The sequence below is a fragment of the Prionailurus viverrinus genome, chromosome B4, assembly GCF_022837055.1.
Source record: "Prionailurus viverrinus isolate Anna chromosome B4, UM_Priviv_1.0, whole genome shotgun sequence".
NCBI classification, from domain to species: domain Eukaryota; kingdom Metazoa; phylum Chordata; class Mammalia; order Carnivora; family Felidae; genus Prionailurus; species Prionailurus viverrinus.
Window position 1 is genome coordinate 41,108,237 of NC_062567.1, and position 27,262 is coordinate 41,135,498.

A 27,262-nucleotide genomic window follows, 5' to 3' on the forward strand; every position below is an offset into this window, starting at 1 on the left:
CTGAAAACCCATTTTATACAGTTAGATGCGTGGAAACACATATCACACTCCGATGTGCAGGGCACTAGGAACCTGTCCCTTCCACAAACAGCTCTTCATCGAAGCACCACCATACCTGTAATTACACAATTTCGCTTCATGATGATTTGCCCCTTGCTGGAAATTCATTTTAAAGTGAAAACCTTTGAAAGACAGTGCCTACATCCCCGACTCGGCTTTATTTCACATTATTTGGTGGGTTTTCTCTGATGCCTAAACCCAAGCAGTATGAAGCCTGCTTCCTGCAGAGTCCTCAAAGTTTTGAAAAATATAATTTGCGGAAGATGCACGCATTTGGATGAAGTGTAGGCTATAGTCAGAAATGCTGCCCGCTAACACAAGACCCTGAAACGTCTCATTGAGCTCATATTAGATCAAATTATGTTAGACTTTCTCCTCACCGTGGAAGAGGCTATGTATCTGCTCGTGTTTTGCCCAGGAAATTTTCATCACAAAACGGTTCATTTCAACAACACGATTTAGACTCCACTAAGGCGAAGATGAGGCATGAACTTTTGTTCTTTGAAAGGATACACGTAAGGAGATGTTCCTTCATTCAGGGCTGAAGATAAAGAAAACAGGAAGCAAATGCCATATCTCCTCCTTCACGGCAAGTTATTATTTGTATGTTTTTACGTTCAAGGTCCTTGTATCTCTGAACAGCTAGGAAAGGGCTTCCTGGAAGAAAAAATATCCAAAAAAAAAAAAAAAAACCCCAAACCCAAACCCAACCAAAACAAAACAACCATGTCCCCCAACGCCTATGGCTCCTCCTTACCAGAGAGAGGAGGATCATCGACTCGCCAACACTGAAATCGTTAAGAGTGGACATTACAAGTTTGCAAAGTCATTGGACCCTAAGCTCACTCATAGTCCAAGGGAAGCCATGCAGGATGAAGACGGATATGTCACTTTAAATATTAAAGGTCGAAAACCGGCTCTCACCTCAGGTAAGAGTGCCCGGAGCCAGCAACTTGGAAATTAATTGTTGAAATCGGTCAGTCAGAGTTTCCCTTCTCTGCTAGGGGTAGCACGTGTAGTTTCATTTTCCTGATGACCTTCCTTCTCTTCAGAATTTGACTAATACCTACATAGGCTCAGACAGACTTATTTAGAATATCAGCGATAGAAGATAAAAGCAGGGAACGTTACCCTAAGGTTTACACAGTTTCTTGCTGGGAGGAATCAAAATCAAGCGGATAAGGGGAAAGAATGTTTTCTAACCTTCATTTTTGAAGATGTCAGCCAATGGGTATGATTCTCCAGCTGTGGCTTATAAAAGCCATCATTTAGGGGGGTGGGTACAAAACACAACGAAGACCAAGAAACAAAGCTCTTAATCGTCGTTTTTGACTCAGAGTCGAAATCCATTGGAAAAAGATGGGTGCGTGGCATGGGGAATGGGTTATGCTCGCTATTGATGATCACCAAAAGAACACTAGCAAGATTTGGCAATGAATCTATTTATATCACTCAGATAACCTTGAGAGAGCAAGGGCAGAGGTGACACTGCCACATAGCCCGCCCCCTAACATCTTTATTGTGTGCCCACAGTTGACTCTGCTTCCTCACCTTTGTGGCGTGTGATGGCTTTGATTCTGCTGACCTTGTGCGTGGGGTTAGTTATTGGGCTGGTGGCTTTGTGGATGATGTGTAAGTATTGACTCATTGGGAAAGAGTTGACCTGGCGAAAGCAACACCTGAGGGTCCGGGTGGATGCCCCTGAACCAAATTGTCACTGTGGGTCTACTTGTTACTATTTCAGTCATCTTCTACATGGCTGCCAAGAAATTCTCAATTTCGACTTCCGACTTTTTCCTTCTGTTTACTATCACTTTGCTGATTTATTAATTACAATCCCTTTCAAGAATTTTAAACTGGTCTTGGAGATCCCGCTCGGTTTAGATCCCCACGATCTTTTCAAGTTTTTTTTCTCCCTGTCTCGCATATCCCACGCCCCGACCAACATGGGGCTTTCTCGGTTTCCCTGCCTGAGAGTTTGCTCTCTCTAGTCCCTCTTCCTAAAAGCCCTCCTTCCCATTGTGTTTAATGAATGTGTTTATTTTCAGTCAGAAACAATTTGTGTCCTACACACAAAAAATGATCACTTTTTTCTTTTTATAAGTCTAAAAGCCCTTCTTTTTACAAATCTAAAAGCCCATGATGTAGCTGTTGCTGGTTTGTGTACCTGTTTACTTTTCACAAGATATTGTAGAATCTTTCATTTGTCATCTTTTTTTTTTTTTTGGAAAATGTGAGTAGTAGTGTTAAAAATATTTTGAAATGTTTTATTTATTTTTGAGAAAGAGAGACAATGCGTGGGGGAGGAGCAGAGAGAGAGGGGGACAGAGGATCTGAAGCAGGCTCTCTACTGACAGCAGAGTCCCACGCAAGGGGCTCGAACTCACAGACCATGAGATCATGACCGGAGCCAAAGCCTGAAGCTCAACCGATGGAGCCCCTCAGGCGCCCCTCCTGTGCCATCTTTTATTCACCCAAATATCACAATATTTTGAGCACAACCAGAAATCAATAATGTATTTTTTAAATCAAAAGAGATTTTGGTATGACGTGAAAAACAAAGTAACGTGCCATCCACCTTTGAAATCTGCTTAGCAACCTGCATTCAAGGAAATCTCAAAACCTGCACCTCATTTGATCAGGGCATTTTCTTACTTTGCGATGGTCTCCTTCATATAACTCAACTTCTTTTGGATGACCACCAGGTGTCAGTTTTGCACAGTTCTTAATTTGTTCTGGGTCCCCTTCCCCCCTTTTCCCCAGACCCTTTGCAGTCCTCGCCTATTCATGTGTATCCGGTAACCACTCAGTTTGACAATTCTACTGAAAGTAGAGTTCATTGAAAGGTCTCTGCATCACCGTTATTATCCTGATGACAAATTATTACCCAATGTTTACCTCCAGCTGCCACAGAGCGAAACTACCTACAAACGGAGAACAAAAATTTCTCAGGCACTCTGCACCGGTTGGCACAGCAGTTCTGCCAGTATTTAATAAAACAATCCGAACAAAAGAGCGGCGCCAGTAAGTATGGTTTTGTAACCTCTTCCTCCCCCCCCCCCCCCCCCCCCGCCCCGGAGTATTTCTGTGATGTTATCCGTAGGGAATCTGGAGATCTGCAAGCAACATTGAATATAGGGAAAAAGGAAAAGTAGAAAGTAAAGATTCCTATGCTGGGTTTCTCCTTAAGGCCATAAATGCAGCCCATGTGACCGAAACTGGAGATACTACGGCGATAGTTGCTATGGATTTTTCAGGCACAACTTGACGTGGGAAGAGAGTAAGCAGTACTGTGTTAACGTGAATGCCACTTTGCTGAAGATCACCAGCCAGAAAGTTCTGGTAAGGAGATTCTTCTGTCAAATAATTTGGAGTCATGCGGAGCAAAATTGTAAGTGAAGCATTTGATTTTATGCACACAACGCGCGCGCATACAGACACACGCGCGCGCCCACACACACACGTTTCTCGAGTCTTACAGTTTGTACTAATCTGAACCTTATCAAGCCCAGTAGAAATGACCACAGCTGAGAGTAAAAAGTGTGAAAATGAACTAATGAGACTTCGAATTCTGGTCTTACTCCTGTGACAAGTCATTTAAGCTTTCTCAGCTTTCTTAACTCCATTTACTAACTCACAAAAGAATCTGAAAGTATAAAGAAACTCAGCAGCTCAAATCACTGTAAAATATAAATAACAATGTCCTCTCAGTACTACATGGCTCCCCGGGTCCTGCTAAGTTGTTGAACAGTTGAACTTGAACAAACTATGATACAAACTCTACCTTTCCACAGGCTCTTCGGTAGGGTGGGAACAATCTCATTTGCGAAACACACAGGATTTCAGTTGAAATTTTTCTGTAAAACGCCTTGCCTCTTCCACATTTTCCTCTTTGACAGCTTCTAACAAAGGCTCTATTTTCTTTTTTTTTTTTTTTAATGTTTATTTATTTTTGACAGAGAGAGACAGAGCATAAGTGGGGGAGGGGCAGAGAGAGGGAGACACAGAATCCGAAGCAGGCTCCAGGCTCTGAGCTGTCAGCACAGAGCCCGAGGCGGGGCTCGAACTCACAGACCGCGATATCATGACCTGAGCCAAAGTCGGAGGCTCAAGCGACTGAGCCACCCAGGCGCCCCAAAGGCTCTATTTTCAAGCGAACTATGTTCACATCCACTCATGCACTCTCTCTTTATTCTTTAGTATAGCTTTTCTCTTCTTCGTGAATCCTGGAAGCAAACCAGAAACCACGCCTTAGAGTCTCCCTTCCACCAAATAATAGGTTAATTTTTTTAATTTTTTTCAGTAATACGTTTATTAAAACATTTTTTAATTTTTAAAAAATATTTTGAGAGAGAGAGAGAGATTAAAAGAGAGAGAGCTAGCAGGGGAGGGGCAGTGAGAGAGGGAGAGAGAGCGTCACCACCAGGCTCCACTCTGATGCGGGGCTCGAACACATGATCATGATGTGAGTTAAAACCAAGAGTCAGGCGCTTCACTGGCTGAGTCACCCAGGCGCCCCTGAAACGTTTTTTTAAAGGCATAAAGTATTTATGGTATTCATCCTACACCTTCTATTATGGTAAGTATCATATTCTGTATATTAAACATGAACGCAAGTATAAGTTCGAATACAAGATCAGGATTTGGGTTGTGTGCAGAGATCAAACCAAATGCAAATGCTCAAGCCAGTCATAGTCTACAAAACTGCCATAGTTGATCAGTAAAACTGACTTCTCCTTTCCTGAGCTGGAGTCCACAGAAGTGGACCAGACATGAGGAGAACATTCCACTGACACGCATGCTCCTTTGTGTGTGCTGCTTCATCTACTAACTCGTGTTGTGGACTGAAACTCAGAGACGGCATTCGGATAAATACGTTAATTTTCTTTCCAATCTGGCAAAAGAAGAGAGCGCCTGAAAACCTCGACTTCAACAGCCAGAGATTAATGGGAGACATGGAAACATGTCTTGAATCTTGCTACCCTAAGCTGATGCCAGATTGGAGACTTACGAATGAAAGAGGAAGCAACGTCATTTTTGAGAAACAAAGAATAGTTGAACGGCAGGTGGACTATACTTTGTACAGTGAAGTATACAATGTGGGTGTATTTTAACGAAAAGAACAGGGGGTTAACAGAAAGGTGAGTTATGGCTGAAGCTTTAAAATACAAGCGGTTAAAGGTGACTTTCAGACACTGTCTCTTATGGAATGCCAGTCTGTATCTCACATCTGTCAAGAAGCTCAAGTCACTTTTTATTTGTCAAGAATGCATTCTCACCTGTTTTTTCTGAGAGGTATGAGCGTATACGAACATTTGACTCCTTTTAATTTTGTTACCCATAGATTGATTGATTGATTGATTGATCCATCAATTCCACAAATATGCACTGAAACTAGTCCAGAATCTGAACCTACGCAGTTAACAAAACTTCCAGAAGTCCTAACCTTGGGGAGCTTATATTCTAATTGGGGCAATAGGCAATGACCCATAATGTATAGTGGGTAGTGTTCATTCCTAGGCAGAGAAAGGTAAATTAGAGGGCGCCTGGATGGATCAGTTGGTTAAACATCTGGTTTCGGCTCAATTCATGGGTTTGAGCCCCGTGTTAGGCTCTGCACTGACAGCTCGAAGCCTGCTTCAGATTCTCTGTCTCCCTCTCTCTGCCCCTCCCCTGCTTGTGCGCTCTCTCAAAATAAATAAATAAATATTAAAAAAAAAAAAGAAAAAGGCAAATTAGATAAAGCGGATGCTGTTTATAATCCCTTTGAGAAAGACCTCATATAACTCCCTTTTACTCAATCAACTGAAACAAATTAATACTTCCATATGTAAATTTTGTAGGCTACTACAAAACTAAGCTAAGCGATGAAACCAAAGCCAAGTAGAGGTTAAACCTAGGGAATAATAGTTTCGCCAGCAATATATTTCTTTTTTATGTTTCTTCTCCAGTTGTTTGCCATTATCTTATTTAAGAGCCATATTTGGTACTCTATTTGAAGTGGTAATAATCGACTCTAGTCTTCTGTCAGTGAAAGATAAACACAGAGGAGGTTAGAATATCTGCTTTTTGTGAACATTTTTTCCCCTGTATTCTACAAGCAATTTTTCATTCTGGAACAAGCGAACTTGGCACAATTCTAAACACCAAATATAATTAATATTCATATTGACGTGTAATCTAATTTATTGTTGTTGTTCAGGGTCTTATCAAGAAGCTTTGTCTTTACGTCATTGCAAGACCTGTGAAAGCGTGCTGACCGTTCTATTTATTTGTGTTTGCAATAGGAATACATGAAGTCTAGGACTGGATTCATTCGTTGGGTTGGACTGTCCCGCAAGAACACTAATGAGGTCTGGAGGTGGGAAGATGGTTCAGTGCCCTCCAAAGATGTGTAAGTCACTGGACTTTTGGAATACAACTAGCAAATTTTATTCCTGAGAACCTTTACTCTCTTGATGGCAAGTTACTTAAAAGTTGGGAGGTGGCTTGGGGTGCCTGGGTGGCTCAATCGCTTGAGCGTCGGACTTGGGCTCAGGTCACGATCTCGCGGTCTGCGAGTTCGAGCCCCGCATCGGGCTCTGTGCTGACAGCTCAGAGCCTGGAGCCTGCTTCGGATTCCATGACTCCGTCTCTCTCTTCCCCTGCCCCACTTGTGCCCGCTCTCTCTCTCTCTCTCTCTCTCTCTCTCTCTCAAAAATAAATAAACATTAAAAAAATGAAAAAAAGAGAGTTGGGAGGTGGCTCTGTACCCTTCTGTGTGCTACATAAGCAGTAGCTGAGTCACTGACACCTGAGTCCTAATAAGTGACCACGGGTAATAAGACAGTTCTACCTTCCTTACTCTCCCATGCCTTTGCTCTCTATCTGTGTCACAACCAACCTGTACTTCCAATATTTTTCCCCATTCATTTCTACCCTCGAATTTACCGTTGTGATATTTGCACGTGTGTGTGTGCGCGTGTGAATGCATTTAACGTGATCCGATTCTCTTCACAGATTTTTCGAACAAAATTATCATTCTTGTTGTTTTGTGGTTGGAAGTGATTACTTTGAGGATTCATTGGGACTTTTCAGCATCATTTTACCTACTCTTTCACGCCCGGGTTCTCCAAGAATCAGGCACATCGTTGACAAGGTGGTTCCAATGTTCCTATCATAAGGCTCCATCCTTCTACAGACGAGACAGGCAAAGGAACCAATTGCATTAATAGTTAATATGGCTTTCCAGTTTCCAACCTCAAGATTTTTGCTCACTTTGTATGTCAAAACTCTGTCTTTCCAGTTAAAATGTAAACCATATAACTAAAACTTGTACAATCTGGTCGTTACTAAAATTTGCAATTAATTGATTCAACAGATCCTAAGTGTTTACTATGGGGATGAACAAAGGATACTGCAGGTACAAGCAAATTTCTTCATAGGTCTTGAGCTTTAGCTCCTGTCATTTTCTGCCTCATTCCCAATACTCTAGGCAAACGGGTGAACCCTCTGTTCTTTCAACAAGCTCAACTTGTTTTGTTGTCTCAGGGCTTTTGGATTTACTGTTTTCTTCTGGAACGTTCCACCTCTGGAACTCCATGGTGGGCTCCCCCTTGTGACTCGCATGTCTGTTTAAACCTCACTTCCTCAATGAGGTCAACTTCAATTACTGAAACTAAATTAGCCCCACATCCACTCGAGTCTGTTATCACATCGTTTCATTTCTTCATAACTCTTACCACTCTCTGAAATGTTTTATTTGTTGGCTTCTTACCAATATCCTCTTATATTTAATGTAAGTTCCCTGATAGAAAGGACTGTGTCCTTGTTGACTCTATCATCGGCACATAAAACAGCTTTGGCACATGGTAGGTATCCTACAGATGTTTGGCCAACCAATTAGATGTATACATTCTTTGTTCTCTTGTCACGAGCAGTGCGGCAGGGAATAAAGACAAGGTAAGGCAATCACGGTAGAGTGTGCTTAGCCTTATATCTGCTAGCTTGTAACACAAATTTTCATTTAAAAAAAATGTCTGATCAACTTACTTTTCCTTGAGCTCCTTCCCATTTTGTGCAGCTACTTGTCCTACGGGGTTCTTCTAACTCCTCTCTGTTTATCTAAATCCTATCCTCCCTTCAAGACAGAGCTAAAGCATGCTCTTCTATGAAAAGATGAAAAGATAAAGCCTTCTCCATAGTTTTAGATCCCATCCATATCTGTCTCTTTCTCTGGACTCTAATGGTGCCTACTGCTCACTTACTACTTAATTGATGCTGTTTGAAATCGCTACGGAGCTCCTCAGCTGTGCATACTTTATACTCCCGAGCAGAGTGAAAATTTCTCAATGATCTGAATGTGTGTTTTCATTTTTTTTTCCCCTTTGTGCCACAAAATACTTGCACGCAGGGTTTGATCGTTGATTGTCGACATCGTTTTTCACGGGAACTCATTCTCCCTTTTCCATTCACAGGTTTGAGCTTTCTGGAAATGGAGGAGACAATATGAATTGTGCCTATTTTTATAATGGGAAAATTTACCCCACCTTCTGTAATGACAAACATTACTTAATGTGTGAGAGGAAGGCAGGCATGACAAAGGTGGACACACTCCTGTAATGCAAAGAGATGGGAAGGATGTCACAGACAGGTGCTTGATTGTACAGTGACAGATCTGGATGAAGGACTTCCTGGACATAAAATTGTTTATTTTTTCCCTTCGTCCCCCTTGGAGTCATCTTTACATTATCTTTTCTACCAACTTCTTGTCTTCTCCTCATAATTATGTCAACGCAGTATGATTCACTGCATCTTCAGACACAAACAAAAAAACACTTTAAATTGGAATGAGAACGGCTAGGCTTTCATCAACCGAAGCTGTGCAAGATATCTACGTTTGAAAGACAACATAAGGTAGTGGAAAGAAAATTGAACTTGGACTCCGTAGGACGATGTAGATGATGACTTAACTAAAGTACAACCGTGGACCAAATAGTAGTGTGGCCCCTTTAACGTTCATTTTCTCATACTTCAAATAGAATAGCACCCATTATCTCACGCTCGCCCAACCTAAGAACGGGGTCAGGGTACTAACTATATCGATAACTCCATGAAGGCAAACACCATGACTTTCCTATACGCCCAGCATTAAGCACGGCTCCTTGTGGCTCACGGGAAGCAAAAAAAAATAGTCACTTGTCATCGCGTGAAAAGCACCACAATCTGTAAAACATCACAGAATTACAGTTTGGATTCTGAGTCTGCTTTGGTCAGACTCAACCTCTGTAATTTTCTGTGCAAGGAAAATAAAAGTTTCTGGGCAAGAAGGCTGATGGGGTTGAAAAATAAGAAACTGCTTCCTTAACAAGGCCCGTAGGCAAGCAGACAAAACGGCAAGTAAAAATGTTTTATCTCTTCCTGACAGTTCTATGCTTGGTTTTTGCCGAATAACTCCTGAAGTATTTATAGATACGTGGGGAGGCACCCTTTCACGGGATAACAGGCAAACATCGCATTTCTTTCCCACAGCTTCCTTGAAGCCACTCTTTCTTCTCACATTGGTGGTAATAAAATTTGTGAATGGGATTCTCAAACATCTCAACTGAGAGGCTTGGTAAACCATGCAGATGTGCAAACACAAATACTCAAGGTTCTCAGTTGGAAGGCTGAGAAGACGCCGAGTCCTGTGCTTTTAAGAAGCACTCCGGCTCGATTCTGCTACAAGTAGGTTTTAATACATTGTGAGAAAAACGACATTAGAACTTCCTCCCTGTGTGGCTTTTGGTAAGTTACTCTCAGTTTCCTCATGTGTGAAATGGTTTTAATATTATTACTTTACTCACAGGTAATAGGATCATCTGATATGACATATACAACATTGAGCAGTGTACCAAACATGTAATAAATACTCAACAAATAGGTATTATTTTATACCTTCGTGCTCTAATACCCAAAGACCCTTGGATCTTTTTCTTGTCGTAGACTATCGATAAACAAGCAGATTTTGGAGAGACAGGAAAAATAACACAAATACCTCAAGTTTCGCTTCTACTTCAAATGTCTTAAAATTATGGTCTTGGGGGCAGAGTATCATTATGTTACTGTTTTATTTGTTGATTTAGAGAAATGGAATAGGAACCAATATTTGAGAAAATCATCCAGAAATCAACCATATCTCTGGACTTTAGTGTTTTATCACCCGCAAATGGAAAAACAAAAAACAAACAAAAAACAAACACATATATTTATACATCACTATGGCACAAGTAAATTTCAAAGAATAATATGATATCTTAGGTCCTGGAAAAATGCAATTAAAAAATGTAAACCTATCAAACTGTGCCTACAAAGATTCTTTTTTCTGGTCCTCAAATCAAAATAATCTTATACATGAAATCAGAATAGCACAGATTTTAATAGCACAGGCTCTGTGATCAGAGCACCTAATTTCAAATACTGATTTCCACTTACTACCCAAGTGAACTTTGGTAAAGTTTGATTTCTCTGCGCTTCAATTTACAACGAAGTTACACTGTGCTAATGACAGTGCCTGTTTCATAGAGCTGTTCTGAGAATCAAAATAATTCACATAAAAGCCTTTTGAAACACTACTTGGAAAGTCATGAATAATCAGTAAAAGGTGGTATGATTAAAAACATCAAAAGCGATACAAGTAACCTATTAATTCTTTATTGGGAGAGCCCAATGTTTCCCCTAAAGAAATTTATCAGAGCGTATACTGTGTTACAGAAAACTAGATCTTTCTAAGCTTGATATTTAGTCCTGATAAAATGTGAGCGCACCTGGAAATTAATGACAACTCATTGAACTTCCTGTTCCTGTGCTCCTGACATTAGTCTTAATGCACGTTTGGTATGCTTATGGCTTCTTCCTCTTCTTCTCTTCAAGATAGAAATCACTACATTAAAAAGGCTACAGAGTTAAGTGACATCGTTTTTCAGATCAGAATCTCAAGTCACATGAAAACCATTAGAAGTATTCAGAGAATTTGCTGGATAGTCTCCCTTTACCTCTTGAGATCCTCTTGGCCCCACCCTGTGTCTTGGGAGGCAGAACTCAAATAACCAGCATTATTTGGGGAAACTTGCCCCTGGCTTCCAGTTAATTTAGCTATTGGGAGGTCCTAGCAGTGATCAAAGGTTGAAATGAGACAGTGGTCAAGGTATTCAGTCCCTGGGTCTTCCCTACCATGACATGGTTTGGCAAAGGAAAGGCTGTAAGTTCGGTATCTCAGGCCATGACCCCTATCAAACAAGTCATAGAGTTCAAACACCCTCCCCTTAACTCCTCAGGCCTAGGGGTGCTAACAGTATCCCAATGCATATCTCACCACCTTTTTTGGGTCCATTAATCCTTCCCCCAACAGTGCCCTTATTCAATGCCCTTAGATTACTCTCTGAATATGCCATTTGTTTTCTTCTGTTACAGAGACCAATGATTGATGCAGGGGGACACTGAAACAAAAGGGAACATTGCAATTTTGCAGATTGTTGAGATTTGCAAACTATGCATTACTAAGACATGACCTTTGGCCATAAGAACAAATGGCCAATATGTGAATGGTGATTAAAGTATCAAGTTTCTTAATACCAATGCTATAGTCACAGGATGTGACAGAAATGGCCACCTATCCACTAAATAACTCATGCTTCCCATTTGGAGTAACATTGTCATAAAAATTTCCCTGGCCAGGCAAAAATCACATTTATCGGGCCCAGCCTTTTAGATCCAAACACAAGCATTACATTAGTGGATGTGGATGTGCTACATGTAGGTTATGGCTTTTCGAGCAGATGTGGATTTGCCATCTTCTCTTTCCCTTTCCAAGGGACTCCGGTGTCTCACGAGATAGAAGGAGCCTGGGTCCCCCTTGGAAGAAATTGACCCAGTAACCAGGGTTACTCAAGCTAAACTGTTATGTGAGCAAGAAATAATCTTTAGTGTGCTTTCTGAAACTCACTTGTCACTACATTACCCTAACTACTACAGCAGGTAAATTGATTTTAGAGATGAAATCCCTCCTTATCTTGTTTGTTTTAAGGATACACAGTGATCCACAGCTCCTTACATCCTGGTTTGTCCCAGGTGAGCGAACCCTGGCTCTTTGCTCCCTAGGTCATCCAAATGCTTCCTACACCAAATATAAGGGTGCTGTTTGGACTTCTATTCTTTTCATCTTGACAATAACCTAGTGCTGTCACCTTCAACATCTGCTGTGCTTTCAAAACCAGAGCAATAATCTATTCTACCATCGGCCTTTTCAAGTTCAGGTTCTTTCTCATTTCCTTCTTTAACAAGTTCTACTTTGGCTTCAACTTCACAAACTTCTACTTTCTAGATGAAGATGCATCGATTCTATTCCTTAAACCCAAACGTAGTTTCCCACCGGTGTGAGAAGTAGTCAATTTCAATTCTTTCACCAGCCTGCTCCTGCCACAAGAGGAGATATTTGGCCTCGCCTTCTCCTGGAGACTGCCTTACCTGTCGAAGCATCTCAGACATGCAGGAAGAAGGGACATACAACTCCCTCCAGTGGGATAATCCAACACCAAGCCCTTACCAGAAACATCTGTCTTCCACCAAATGTTCAGGTAACCAGTTCTGATTATTTAGTCCAAGACTTTGCAGTTTACATTTTGTTTCCTGGCCTACGATGAGCCCAAGGTGATTTTTCTAATGAGATTCCTCACGTATGCATCTGATAATGTGCATGATACGCTAACGTTAAAAATGAAGTGATGTGGGAGAGTAAGTAAAGGTGCAAAAGGAAAAGAGCAATGGCTATGACAAATACGTAACCTATGACAAAAAAGTAACCCTTTTCCCTCTCTCTTGCTGGAAAGACAACGAATTCCCAAATTTGGTAGATACATGAAAGAAATCATATATTTTTTTATTAGTTTGGTTCCTGCATAAAATACCCTGAAAATCACCTGACTAATACTAGGAAATAAAGAGAAAACATGGGTTGAAAACCTGGCAAAATCTTATCAGTCTGGAGCTGTCTGCTCCAGTGATCAGTGCTGGTATTATTATTTAAAATTTGTATTAGCTTCTTATTATTTTGATAATAGATTAACAGGGACCAAGGGGTTTAATACAAGACAAATTTGTTATCTTACAGTTCTGAAGGTCAGAAGTCCAAAATTGGTTTCATCGGGCAAGGCGTTGGCAAGGGTGCGTTCCTTTAAGGGGCTCTGGGGGAGAATACATCTCATTGTGTCTTCTAGTTTCTAGAGCGGCATTTCTTGCTTTTCTTGGCTCATGGCCTTTTCCTCCATTTTCAAAGCCAGTAGCATTATGTTTTCAAGTGTCCTTCCGCTTCCATTGTCATATAGCACCCCGACTCCCGACCTCCCACTTATAAAGGCCCAGATTAAACAGGATAAAGCCCCCATCCCAAGATCCTTCACTTAATTTAAAGTCTCTTTTACCACAAAAGGTAATATTTACAGGTTCCAGGGAATAGGACATGGGCATTTGGCGCAGTGGCATTATTCAGCCTACCACATAATCCAAACAAAGATAACTTTTAATTCTTTCTGGCTAGTGTTAAGACACTAGTGTATAGCAAATCATACATTCTTCATTTTTCCTTCCTGAATAGATGCAAAATTACCTGGAAAAAAAAATGTCCCTCAGCCAAAATTTTATGTTTTAAAATTAAGGGATGCCTGGGTGGCTCATTTAGTTAAGTGTCTGACTCTTCATTTCAGCTCAGGTCATGATCTCCCTGCCCATGAGTTTGAGCCTCGTGCCAGGCTCTGTCTGTGCTAATGGCTCAGACCCTGGAGTCCGCTTGGGATTCTGTGTCTCCTTCTCTCTCCGCCCCTTCGCGATTCATGCTCCATTTCTCTCTCTCTCTCTCTCAAAAATAAATACACATTAAAAAGAATTATTTTTTATTTAAAAAAATTTTGTTTACATTTATTTATTTTTGAGAGAGAGAGAGAGAGCGCGCGCGCGTGCACAAGTGGGGGAGGGGCAGAGAGAGAGAAGGAGGCACAGAGTCTGAACAGGCTCCAGGCTCCGAGCTGTGAGCACAGAGCCCGACGTGGGGCTCGAACTCACAAACCGTGAGATCATGACCTGAGCCGAAGTCAGACGCTTAACCGACTGAGCCACCCAGGCGCCCCCCTCCGCCCCAATTTTTTTTTAATGAAAGAAATATCTTTGAACCAATCTTGTTCAAGTGGCACTGGAGAGAGATGAGGATGTTTGCTTTCAAAAATGAAGGCTTACTACCCGGTTTGCTCTAAAAGATTGCTGGAAGAGAAAACTAGAAAACTAGGTAGTAAGATTGTGGCATCATATACCGTTAAGAGAAGTATGTTGTTTAACCTATTGGATTTGACATTTTTCCAAATCTAACTTGCATTTCCAAAAGTTCAGAGTGCTTTTTTCCTGTTACCACAGTCCCCAGGGCTTCAGGGATTCTCTAGCAGGAATGCAAATTCTTTCTTTCACTCGGTCTGCTCTTAGCCCATGTCTTTCGTCTACTTTCTCTAACTCGGTATCATTGGCCCTATTCCTTGCTCAGGAACATGGTGTCTTCTGGTGGTGATTTCATGTATTTTCTGCGTGGGCTCAGTAACAACCTCTGTTTTCCTGGGCATCAAGTGTAAGTACAAAAGGGTATCTTCTAAATAATCTCTCTGTATACATACTACATATACTTTACATATAATTATACATTATAAAAATACATATGTACATATACGCTGCATGTAGCTTTATAGACAATTCTATATATCATTATAAATAAATGTCATAGTTTATAAATAGATAAACCAATCAATGAGAAACCTGTAAATGCATATAAGTGATGTAAAATAATGGCTTACTAATTTAAGTTATGGGGCATTTATGTAACTCTCTAAGCACTGGGATGCTACTGATAACTTTTAACGCTCATCTGCACGAGTTAATTGTTTAACTCAATTCTAATGCCATCGTCTCTTTGGGGAAAATAATGCAAATAATGACTTATATTATGATTCAATTTGTGACTCTTATTGGTATGCCAAAGGATGCAATTTGAAAGATTTCAGTATAATGCTCTTTCTTTTCTAAATATGCATGTATTCTAAATATGACTTTATGCAGATTATTTTAGTAAGAGCTTTTCACTTTATATGAGGCAAAGTACAAGATAGTAAGCTTAATGCAATCTGAACACTTTATTTGGGCCGTATTTAATCACATGTCTTTAGTCCAAATTTTAAGACATGTTTTCATATCTGGCTAGTGAAATTTTTATAAAATATAATAATTACAGAGCTGCAGATTACAAAAAACAAACAAAAAAACAACCAACAACTTGGATTATCACTCATGCTAGCACTAGGAAGTATTTATAGAAAGACAGAGATAAAGTTTATTGTCCAGATAATTCCTCCTTTTCATATGCTCTGGAAAAACATTTCTCTATCTAGCAGACATTAGCTGGTGAGAATTATGAGTTCTAGAATGAAGAAGAGACGGGTTCAGATTTGCTTCCACAAAGTACAAGAAACTTGATCTTGTTCATGTTAGCCATGAACTTATTTTCCTGATTGTTCTTAGAAAATTGTTTTAAGGGGGCGCCTGGGTGGCGCAGTCGGTTAAGCGTCCGACTTCAGCCAGGTCACGATCTCGCAGTCCGTGAGTTTGAGCCCTGCGTCAGGCTCTGGGCTGATGGCTCAGAGCCTGGAGCCTGCTTCAGATTCTGTGTCTCCGTCTCTCTCTGCCCCTCCCCCGTTCATGCTCTGTCTCTCTCTGTCCCCAAAATAAATAAACGTTGAAAAAAAATTTTTTTTAAATAAAAAAAATTTAAAAAAAGAAAATTGTTTTAAGAATTACTAGAAGTTCAATAAGTAATTGTTGTCTTGTCTATCACCTCAAAAGAAATTTCACAACAAATGTTAGCACCGCGAAAGCCTTCCTTATCTCACCGTCTACTCTCTCTGGGTATCATATAAAAACGTTATTTAAATCAAACGCAAGTCTATTTTTTTTTTAGGAAACTCACACTTAAATGTATATTTCTCAAACAGACACACTGGAAATAGATTGAGGAGTTGAAAGAGAACTAACAGAGAAGTAAATTAACCTCGAATAATTCAGTTTCTTCTGTAAAACCTGGCACTTTGAATGGAATATTGTCTAGCTCCATTCTGACGACAGTACAAGAATTCATGCACAGAGTGACACTGGAAGGATACAAAAGTAACTAAAAACAGGGTCAGGAACGCAAGATAGACGGTGACAACATCAGTGATTGCTGTTTGTTGTTTTTTTTAATGCCGTAATCCCATGGGTGTAGTCTGTATGAAACAATTTTTTTTAACTCCCAAAACAAAAAATATGGGAAGAAAATACTTCCATGAGGATAAAGGAAAGCTAGCTAGAAAATAAAGTATTTAAAACTTTCAGTAATTTCTGGAAAATGCTTACAAATACAAGTTTTGGGGGCGCCTGGGTGGCGCAGTCGGTTAAGCGTCCGACTTCAGCCAGGTCACGATCTCGCGGGCCGTGAGTTCGAGCCCCGCATCGGGCTCTGGGCTGATGGCTCAGAGCCTGGAGCCTGTTTCCGATTCTGTGTCTCCCTCTCTCTCTGCCCCTCCCCCGTTCATGCTCTGTCTCTCTCTGTCCCAAAAATAAATAAACGTTGAAAAAAAAAATAAAAAAAAAAAAAAAACAAATACAAGTTTTGGCTTTTTTTTTGCATTAATAGCTACAAATACCTACTTTTAAAACTTATAAATAGCACTATACAAATGTAAAATATTTTTACTAGTGGCTTTTCTTCATGTATAGTAGCTTTTAGTTTTTTGCTACCAATAGTGCCATTGGCCAAGATCATCTTTTACACTCTCAAAACATTCTTAGGGCTTTTATTAAGTAAAAGCCAGTTACAGAAACAAGAGTTGTGCTAAACAAGAAGTGGTTTGTTGACTTCAGGCTTTCTTATCGCTGTCCTTCTAGTTATAGATTATTTTATAGCCAGTGTATTTTGAGTTGTAAAAATCATGTTTAATGTCTAATAATTATCTCATCTTAATCATGTTCCACTTAATAAAGAATGTTAAATATTCTCTCCGTGAAAATTTTCACTGTAACAAAAAGGCCAATATTAATATTTAAATTATTATATACTATATAATTTAATATACATATTAGAAACAGGGGCATGTTTCTGACAAAGAGTGATGAATGAAATCCATATCCTGTTTAAATATGAAAGTAATGCATGGGTTAATTACAAATTTTTCTTGTATACCATTAAAAATGCATCCATATATATCTGACAGTAAAAATGGTAAAATTAATCATGTACGTTGATATAAAAGGATACACTGCAGTAATTTAAAGAGGTCTTCTAGAACTGTTGCTATTAATATGGAGATATGGTTACACAATAGTTCCCATGAAATAAGCAGACTTAAAAGTCACTTATGGAAAAATACAGTTTTATAAAAATTATATGTAACATAGATGGGGTTTTACATGCATATGTGGAAAAAAGTTTTAGTAGATATAAACTAAATGCTAACAAGTGCTATTTGAATGGTGGGTTTAAATGTAAGGAAAAGCAGTTTCTTGCTTTCTTCCTACTATGTTGTATTTTCTATTTTTACCAAATGATTTATGCTAATTTCTATTTTGAAAGCTCTGCAGTGCAAAATATTTTCTAAAACATCAAATTTTTTTCATTTGTTTTTACTCTTCTTTTTCATTTTCTTAATTCATCCATTAAGTATATCATACAACATCGTATAATTACAAGATACTTTTATTTGGGGGGCTTTAAAAACATTTGTCTTATATTCCCCCAAATAAATATATTGTTTAATCTTTATTCCTCACTTGTCGCAAATTGATCACAAGCCCAACACTATATTTTGCTTCCCATTTGCGGGGGAACAAAAGAGAAGTCTCATTTCCCTTTCTCCAGTTTTATTACAGTTTTATACAGTACAACCTTTTCAGATGGTAATAAACACAGCAGCAATAACCTCAAGAATATGGTTAATCTAGAAAGAGTTCATCGAAATTTAAACTTCTGGAATAATACTTCAAATTCCTAAAAAATATTATTTTCAATCTCTAAACGTGAAAGATTATTGATAGAATAAAATAAATAACATCACTGTCCTACTCCCCACTCTGGTTATATCTAGCCTTTTGCTAAGAAGGAACATAATCCAAGCCACTAGCAGCCTAGGTTACTTGAACCGCCAATGGACAAGGTATAAACCATCCATTGCATATCTAGTCCCTAGCTCTTGAGCAAAATATAGAAAAGAGGGTAAGAGTCCTAGACCATATTGGGAAAGATTAGCATATGTGTAATAATAGACCCTAAAGTAGAAGAGATAGTTCGATAAAAGTGGTATTATTTTAAGACCTATTGGATGAATGTTTTCGCAAACTGATCAAAAACATTAAGCCGTGGGTTTCAAGACATTCTATAAAAACCAAACGGCACAAAGAAAAGCAATATCCATGTGAAGAAAACTATTTAATAGACTAGGAATAGATGGGTACTTTATAATATGATTTTTTTTTAATTTTTTTTTCAACGTTTATTTTATTTTTGGGACAGAGAGAGACAGAGCATGAACGGGGGAGGAACAGAGAGAGAGAGGGAGACACAGAATCGGAAACATATAATATGATTTTTAAAAAGAATCGACCTAAAAAGCGAGTCAGACTTAGAAGGAAAGAACGGCAACAAAAAATAATATAAAAGTAATGTGAAAATGGGAGAAAGGCAGGCCCTGCCGAATATTGAAATAAAATTATAAATCTAAAATAACGAAGGCTGTGTGGTTCATTCCGCCGAGAAGCAGGCAGATCGAATGTAACTAAAATAATAGAAATATATTATTCCCATTATTCTATCCCTTCAGCTACAGATGGCAAGTAAATGAGGATGGGGAGGAAAGGCACGTGGGAGGCTCAATCGGTTAAGCATTGGACTTCGGCCAAGATCATTATTTCATGGTTCGTGAGTTCGGGGACCCACAAGGAACTCCGTACTGATGGTGCAGAGCCTGCTTGGGATCCTCTCTTTCTCTCTCTCTCTCTCAGTCCCTCCCCCACTTATGCATGTGGCACTCTCTCTCTCTCTCAAAATAAATAAACTTAAAAAAAAAAAAAAAAACAAGACAATGGGGAGGGGTTTCATTCAGTAAAGGATATGAGACCACACACAATGTAGCCATCTGGGGGAGAAAGGCTGAAGTCATACCTTATAAATTCCAACGAAATAAATTCCAGCTACCAAATATGGAAAAATGAACTACACTTATAAAAGTATAATCTCAAGTGTAAATTTTTTACTAAAAATGACTCAAGAAACAAAACACATGAACAGAGGGGAATAGAAGGGAACAATACGATAAAAGCAGAGAGGGAGGCAAACCCCAAGAGACCCTCAAATACAGGGGACAAAACTGAGAATTGCTGAGGGGGTGTTGGGTGGGGGGATGGGCTAAATGGGTGCTGGGCATTAAGGAGGGCACTTGTTGGGATAGGCACTGACTACCAAAGGTAGATGATGAATCTCCAGATTCAACTCCAGACGCCGTTGTTACCATGTATGTTAACTACCTTGGATTTAAACAAAATCAAAAATTTTAAAAAGCATCTGATGTACGTGGGGCAAACTACCACACGCAAAGTCAAAAGACACACCGGGACAGTGTAACTGCAGCTCGTATCAGAGAAAAGCTCAGTTTACCAAAGTACAAGTGCACTAACAGAACCCGTTACACGAGATTGATTTGCCGAAGAAGAGTCACACGACCCCGAATGCCAGGGCTGACCAATGTACAGTTTACCATAAGAAAAGGGTACAATTTAACGACCACATTAAAGTAAGGATATGTATTACAATGAAGGATCTGGACAGGCCAGGTACGAACAGGTGTCTCGTCCTCCCTCTGTGACTATCCTTTCGGAACAAAGTTCTTCTCTTCAGTCGGGAACCACCAATGTATACACAGAATACTTTGGTACCAGGGCACCCCAAATAGAGTCTTGCCTGGGAATTTTTATATTTTGCTGACCGCATAGGCATACTTCTGTAAGGTAACCGGCTTCAACAGCAGACCCTGCTCAGGACCTCCTTGTAACCAGGGGCAAATCATCGGTCATATGGCATCAGTAAAGAATGCCGACAAGCTAGTATAATCTGGCCCCAACATCCTCAGACTGATGACTGCAAAGCGACACTATTAATCAGTAGGTCTCATACCTCGTCCAGAGGTCGGTACCAGGCAGAAACTTTACAGACACTCTCAGGCTGATCCCAGGCCTGTTTGAATGAATTCTCAGCACAATAAGCACCTCATATAAAACAGTCAAGGAAAGAGTAGAAACTCAATGAGAAAAATTATAATTATGTATGTAATTATATATTATATATGATTATACACTTCATAGAAAAGGAAATACAAATGACATTTTGTATGTACGAGAAAATGTTTCGACACCAGTGTAAAAAGGGAAATGCAAAGTCAAATGATATTGAGATACCATGTGCAACAGCATATATGGAGGGTAATTTGGAAATATGTAATACAACTTAAATGTACATAAACTTTGACCAAGCAACTTATCTTAAAAATATGCTTGCATAGGTGTGAAATTATGTATGACTAAGGTTCTTTATTACAGTATTTATTTCTGGAATGCCAAAAGATTACAAACAGTCTAAAAGTCAATAGGAAATGTCTAACATAGGGGCCCCTGGGTGGCGCAGTCGGTTAAGCGTCCGACTTCAGCCAGGTCACGATCTCTCGGTCCGTGAGTTCGAGCCCCGCGTCAGGCTCTGGGCTGATGGCTCAGAGCCTGGAGCCTGTTTCCGAGTCTGTGTCTCCCTCTCTCTCTGACCCTCCCCTGTTCATGCTCTGTCTCTCTCTGTCCCAAAAATAAATAAACGTTGAAAAAAAAAAAAAAGAAAATGTCTAACATAAATCATGATATATCCAGACAATGGAATTCAATACAGTTATAATGAAAGGATGAGAAAGCTATTTATATACTGATATGGAATTAGGTCCAAAATATACTTTATAATTACCTTTTTTTAAAGTTTACTTACTTATTTTGAGAACAGAGACAGCATGATTGAAGGAGTAGCAGAGAGAGAGAGAGAGCGAGAGAGAGAGAGAGAGAGAGAATCCCAAGCAGGCTCCTTACTGCCAACACAGAGCCCGATGCGATGCTCAGTCTCATGAACCAGGAGATCATGACCTGAGCTGAAACCAATAGTCAGACACTCAACTGACTGAGCCACCCAGGTGCCCCCCAAATATATTTTAAGTGGTAAAATAAAAGGTGAAAAACCATATAAACAGATTGCTACCGTCCATACAAAGGGAAGAGAGGGCATTTTATATGCATTTGCTTATAAAATTCAAGCAAACATATGTGGAAGAGTAAAAAAGAAATTGGTAAAGCTGACTGCTCTTGGGGAGTGAAGTCAGGTGCATGGGGAGACTGGGTGATAAAGTGGCTTTTTGATTTGTCTCCTTTGAAGTTTTTGATTCTTGAACAGTGTACATTGTAAACAAAAACTTAATGTGAATTAAAGTCCCAAAGATCATCAGTAATTTGCAGCTGTACTTAGTCTGTATGGAAAAACTACTTTGCAATAATTTGTTAGTATTTTTTATTAAGAATGATTGTTATTGTTTGAAGTGTTCCAGGTGTCCACTATTGCAATGAAGCAGCAAGAAAAACTCATCCATCAGGAGAGAACAATGTGGAATTTCACACGATGGCAGAAAAACCATAACCTTCAGATGAAATACTGTCAAACCTTGATGCAAAACTCCTTCATTTCAGGTAATTGATATCAAATCAGTTTCCACTGTGCAGATACAAATGTAGGCACCAATCCCTTAAAAGAAACAGTGACATACATTTTACTCTCTGCAGAACTACAGTCAGAGCTTTAAATTAGGAGGGACGTAATTTTGATCCACACTTCAGTTCAATCTTATTTATATATTTCCATAGAACGTGGAAAATACTGAGGTCCCACAAAATGCAGATTTAAAAAGCATATAGTCAAATTTCAAAGGGAAATGTGTAGGATTAGATCAGATTTTTTTTTTAATTTTTTTTTCAACGTTTATTTATTTTTTTGGGACAGAGAGAGACAGAGCATGAACGGGGGAGGGGCAGAGAGAGAGGGAGACACAGAATCGGAAACAGGCTCCAGGCTCTGAGCCATCAGCCCAGAGCCTGACGCGGGGCTCGAACTCATGGAGCGCGAGATCGTGACCTGGCTGAGGTTGGACGCTTAACCAACTGCGCCACCCAGGCGCCCCGATCAGATTTTTTTTTTTAAGCAGCATTTGATGTTTTACCCAATCACTCCAATTTGTAAGTGCATCTTTTTTTTTAAATTTTTTTTTAACGTTTATTTATTTTGAGACAGAGAGAGACAGAGCATGAACGGGGGAGGGGCAGAGAGAGAGGGAGACACAGAACCGGAAGCAGGCTCCAGGCTCTGAGCCATCAGCCCAGAGCCCGACGCGGGGCTCGAACTCACAGTCCGTGAGATCATGACCTGAGCTGAAGTCGGACACTTAACTGACTAAGCCACCCAGGCGCCCCTGTAAGTGCATCTTTAATTATAGTTCTAAATTCTTCAATATATTTGGTTGAGACATTGCTTTAGATTCAAATTTAGATATCACTTTGGGCAGAAAAATCATGTTAGAATCAGAGTCTTTACCACAAAAATTATAACAATACAGGGTTCAGCTCTTTTTAAATATTCTATGAAGTTATTTAAGTTTTATCTTTTACATCTTTTACAAGCATTTCTTTTCAAGTAGGCTCCACACCTAACATGAGGCTTGAACTCACAACCCTGAAATCAAGAGTCACACTCTACCGACTGAGCCAGCCAAGCTGCTCCCCTCTTACAAGCATTTAAACCTAAAACAGCCTATTTCTATTTGTTTTGTAGTTTGTCAAATATTCTATGGTTACCTAATTGGCATTAATTATCCTTGGAGTGAATACCATTTAAAGAATCACCAATGAGAGAGATCAAAAACCTACTATAGCTCCTTCTGACTAAAATGTGGTCAAATAAATGTTTACAGAATCACTGTGTGCCCCACAGTGTTTTTAAATACATCAAGCTTTTGCAAGCATGAGTTGGGCCCACATCTGAGCCACCGACCTTGAGACAATGACAATATCCATTTTGGAGACCTACAAATCTAACATGTCCTCCAACCTTTCAGCTGCCATTGTCAATGCCACTCAGGCTATAACTTTAACAGTAGACAAGACACTGATCAGCATAGATTCTAAATGAAGGATAATGAAAAGCTTTAAATAACTCAACGTTGGATCCATGGAAACTGATAATGAACTATTTGTGACCCTCAGTAGAAGTCCTCTGTCTAGAAACTAGAGTTCTGGAAATGCCAGTGTCTTTCCCTCTATAAAACTGTGCAAGAAACGGTCAAATTCTTGCTTTTCGGTTCCCCTTTTATACTCTTGAGCACACTTTTTTTGTGAATACATTCTTTAAGACAGGGTTCATAAAACCGATTAAACAATATGGCTTACTTGTTAGTTATATCCAAGTTCTGAAATAAGCTTATTGGTCACTTATGTTTTTCTTCAATTTTCCTCACTCACATTTTTCTAAAATCATTCCTCAAAGTAGAATGAACTGTTTGTTCTCTCCCTTACATACGAAACACGTTCATGTTTAACTCTCAGAATTTAAACATCAACTTGAAACTTATTACTCAGCTTGCCTAATGGTCCAGTATATGTCCAATTAGATTGGACCAGTGAGGTTAACAGACATGAAACAATAAGCAAACAAATGAAGACATAAATGATGTCAACCTAAAGAAGGGAAATATTTATAAAAATAGAACAATCAGCTCACTTATTATAGAAGAGGAACAATTTGGGGAAAGACATTCCAAAGCTGATTTTAAGTTTAAGAGAGAGAAAGAGAAAGAGAGAGAGAGAGGAAATCCCAAGCAGGCTCAGCACTGTCAGCTTGAAGCTTGATGTGGGGCTCAAACCCACAAACGTGAGATCACGACCTGAGCCGAAACCAAGAGTTGGTCGCTTAACCAGCTGAGCCACCCAGGCCCCCCAAAGTTAATTTTATCTTAAACTAGTTCTTACAGACCTATTGTAGCTGGAAATAATTATATAAATCTCACTATGGTAAGTACTGCCTCATACGAACCATTTGGTTAAAAGTGCTCAGTTTCACCGCGGGTGAGGCAAGGGGTTCCTTTGGGGAGATGTGCTACTGATATTTTTCTGATAAATTTAACAAGGTATGTTTATATTCAAAGCCCATAACTGCAGCCCTTGTCCAAACAACTGGATTCAGAATGGTGGAAGTTGCTACCATGTCTTTGAAAACTGGAAAATCTGGCATACCAGTAAAGAGGACTGTTTGAAGGAGGGCTCTAATCTTCTACAAATAGACAGCAAAGAGGAAATGGTAAACACTATCTCGTGGTTTCCTATCATTCTGAAAATACCCTGATACGTTAAAAGAAAGGACTGATTCTAAGAAGACAGGACTCCTTAATATTCTACAAGAGTAGTATATTTGTTGTACGTAACAAAGGTTTCAAAGAGACGGAGTGGGAATTACCAAAGTTTGTTTTCCCTTTAATTAGACAAACAAAACAAAAGCAGGAAGCTATCCAGAAATCAACGAGAATATGTTAGCTGTATGTCCTTTGTTCATCAAAAAGGCGAGGCGGTAAAGGAAATACTATTTTATGACTTGTTGATCCACTCCAAGATGTACGTATATTACAGTTGTGTGTGGTTCAGAGTCATCGCTTTCAATGCTGTAGGGAAGTATAACAACCAATCACAGCTCTGTAATTACCAAGGAAAAGCGGAAGTATAAAAAGGGAAGTGACGTCATGAAATGGAGAGGTCTATGAAAATAAGCATTTGCTAAATGAAACGTTTAGTCTGGTTTACTACCATCTTAACAAGCAGTGTTTCCCTGAAATCATTTTACATATTTATGGAAATATGTATGAAGTAGAATACAGAGTTGACACATTTCTGACCTCATTAAAAATGTATGCTTGCTATACTCAATAATTAGCTAACTTTCAATTTTCCAAGAATAATGAGAGAACCATTTAACGATATGTTAAGGACACGCAGGAAACCAAGACAACTTGAACTCACTACAGTTATAGGCTTCCACTATTTTTTCTGTGCAAATTTGGTGACAAAAGCTAGTCATGTTTTTTTCTAACAGAATACCCCTACAGTTAAGTTGCCTCTGGAATCTTCTAAATTATTTCTCGTATTGAAGTATACTGGGAAAGAATGATCTATGCGGTCTATGATGTCAAGGATATTTCTACTCTTCCTCATTAGTATCACACCTTGTTTTGACATGTATTAACTGTCAAACTCGGAATCTGTTAAGATTATTTTATTGCCAGATGCTTATTTTCCTTATAGTCCTTAAGACCCCATCTATCGTACGACAATAAAAACAAATCTATGAAATGTATCCCTTCTTTTAAAACCATCTCTGTCTTATTCTTTCTCAATTTCCATCTAGGCAAAATGTCACACTTTATATTTCATCATAGTTTGTTGCTGTTTTCCCCCTAGTTCACTGTTGAGGTCTTGTTGCTTCTAGGACTTTATCACTGGCAGCCTGAGGAAGATCAAAAGTGGCTATGATTACTGGGTGGGATTGTCTCAGGATGGTCTCAGCAGATCGTGGCTTTGGCAAGATGGCTCCGCTCCTCCCCCTGACCTGTAAGTGTCTGAGGGAATTGTTACAAGAAAAATTAGAAACCTGAGGGAATTCAGATGTTCCTTTTATTTTATACCTCAGAGTTTTTCCAGAAGACAGAACCAGCAATGATAGCTTCACAGGCTTTTTATTGGAACCAAAGCTGAGGTCATTGAAGGGTAGCTTCATGGCTTCCAAGTTTTCATCCTTCTCAGTCCTGCTGCCATCACCCGTAGCACATTCACATCAAAATTGGAGACACTGCATGAACAACATTTATCAGTATCATGACATTTCCTGTGGACCGTTTAATGGCTAGAGTACTAAGGGAAAGACATTATGGTGATTATTAAGCGATTTCCATATTAAGGTTTTTAGATAGAACTAGGGAGATTGGTGAACAGGATTAGGTGCCTTAGTATTTTGAGAGTTAAGAGTCGGGAGAGAAATCCTAAGTTAGAGCCAACTTTTGTGTCTCTATTTCTTTTAATATGAGGCTTTTTGCTATTATAGTAGCATATTTTTATTGAGCGAAAACAGCTCTGTTACTGAAGAAAGAGGGTGCCATAGGAGGATACCATATTAAAACAAAACAAACAGCTACCCACCTCTCGTTAGGTACCCACAAGACCATCACAGTCAGCCCCATGCCTAAAGTCGGATTACCTGACTTTGCCTCCCCAGGTCACCAGTAAAGACACTCCAATCAACTAACCAGCTTTGCGGATATCTCAAGGACAAGTCCCTGTCTTCCGCTAACTGCAGCATTTGGAAATATTTTATCTGTGAGAAGTATGCATTATGATCCTCTACCTGAACAAAATTGCACTTGAAGAGATCTATTGCAAGAGTGTGCTGATCAGGCCATTGGAAAACCTGCCACAAAATTCCAAAGGGCAAGTGAAGTGTGCCTATGTGTGGGCTATGAAACTACCTACCTGGGAGGTAGGTATCAAAACCTATCTCTGCATTTACACTTGGCAATTTCCTTCAATGCTTTCCAGACCTTCATTTGACATTGTGTAAATTGCCAAGAATAAAAGTGACTTCGAGCTACTGAGGACAAAATCCCGAAACGCTGAGAACAAACTGAAGAAAAAACATGTTCTTGTGCTTTTGCTTCCCCCCCTAATCTAGAGTGACTATAAACTCCACACAAAAATCTATAAGCCCTTGGGGGGATGATGCCTTTCTAGCTGGCTGATTTTTTTTTATATATAAATAAATAAATGTAGGCTTTTAAAATCTCTGCCTGCCAGATCTTTCTTTGCATGTTTTCTAGGCTTCCAGGCATTCCACTATTGAATCTGCAGGAGAGTAGGACAGAGATATGGATTTTCATATTAGAAAGAAGACAGACAGCTATCTGCTGCCTGTAAGACAATACCCTTTTAGGATTGCAGAATTCTACTGGACACTTGCATTACG

At 39.5% G+C, this 27,262-nt stretch overlaps 3 protein-coding genes across 7 annotated transcripts in view; 2 read left to right on the forward strand and 1 right to left on the reverse strand.

Moving 5' to 3' along the window:
- Positions 1-834: 834 nt before the first annotated feature.
- Positions 835-10,300, forward strand: CLEC1B (C-type lectin domain family 1 member B). 2 transcript variants are annotated; one of them, XM_047867150.1, is made up of 6 exons: positions 835-989; positions 1,594-1,692; positions 2,965-3,084; positions 3,251-3,402; positions 6,348-6,454; positions 8,517-10,300. In XM_047867150.1, the coding sequence occupies exons 1-6, from the start codon at positions 926-928 to the stop codon at positions 8,659-8,661; spliced, it is 687 nt and encodes a 228-aa protein (XP_047723106.1). In that variant the 5' UTR covers positions 835-925; the 3' UTR covers positions 8,662-10,300. The 2 variants fall into 2 exon arrangements, with proteins under 2 accessions (XP_047723106.1, XP_047723105.1); XM_047867149.1 differs by having other exon boundaries at positions 7,060-8,652.
- On the forward strand, positions 9,799-27,079 carry CLEC9A (C-type lectin domain containing 9A). Of its 2 annotated transcripts, XM_047867148.1 has the most exons (7): positions 9,799-9,825; positions 12,486-12,653; positions 14,603-14,683; positions 21,754-21,900; positions 24,405-24,556; positions 25,736-25,857; positions 26,519-27,079. In XM_047867148.1, the coding sequence occupies exons 2-7, from the start codon at positions 12,563-12,565 to the stop codon at positions 26,637-26,639; spliced, it is 714 nt and encodes a 237-aa protein (XP_047723104.1). In that variant the 5' UTR covers positions 9,799-9,825; positions 12,486-12,562; the 3' UTR covers positions 26,640-27,079. The 2 variants fall into 2 exon arrangements, with proteins under 2 accessions (XP_047723104.1, XP_047723103.1); XM_047867147.1 differs by lacking the exon at positions 9,799-9,825 and having other exon boundaries at positions 12,307-12,653.
- CLEC1A (C-type lectin domain family 1 member A) overlaps positions 21,857-27,262 on the reverse strand; it is a 35,412-nt gene continuing 30,006 nt past the window's right edge. The window contains exons 7-8 of one of the 3 annotated variants that reach the window (XR_007154047.1): positions 25,932-26,095; positions 21,857-21,955 (exon numbers count right to left, since the gene is read on the reverse strand). The gene's annotated coding sequence lies outside the window, so the exon portion shown is untranslated. Of the gene's footprint in view, positions 21,956-24,539; positions 26,096-27,262 lie in introns of those variants that run through there. The other 2 variants (XR_007154046.1, XR_007154045.1) reach the window with 2 other exon arrangements.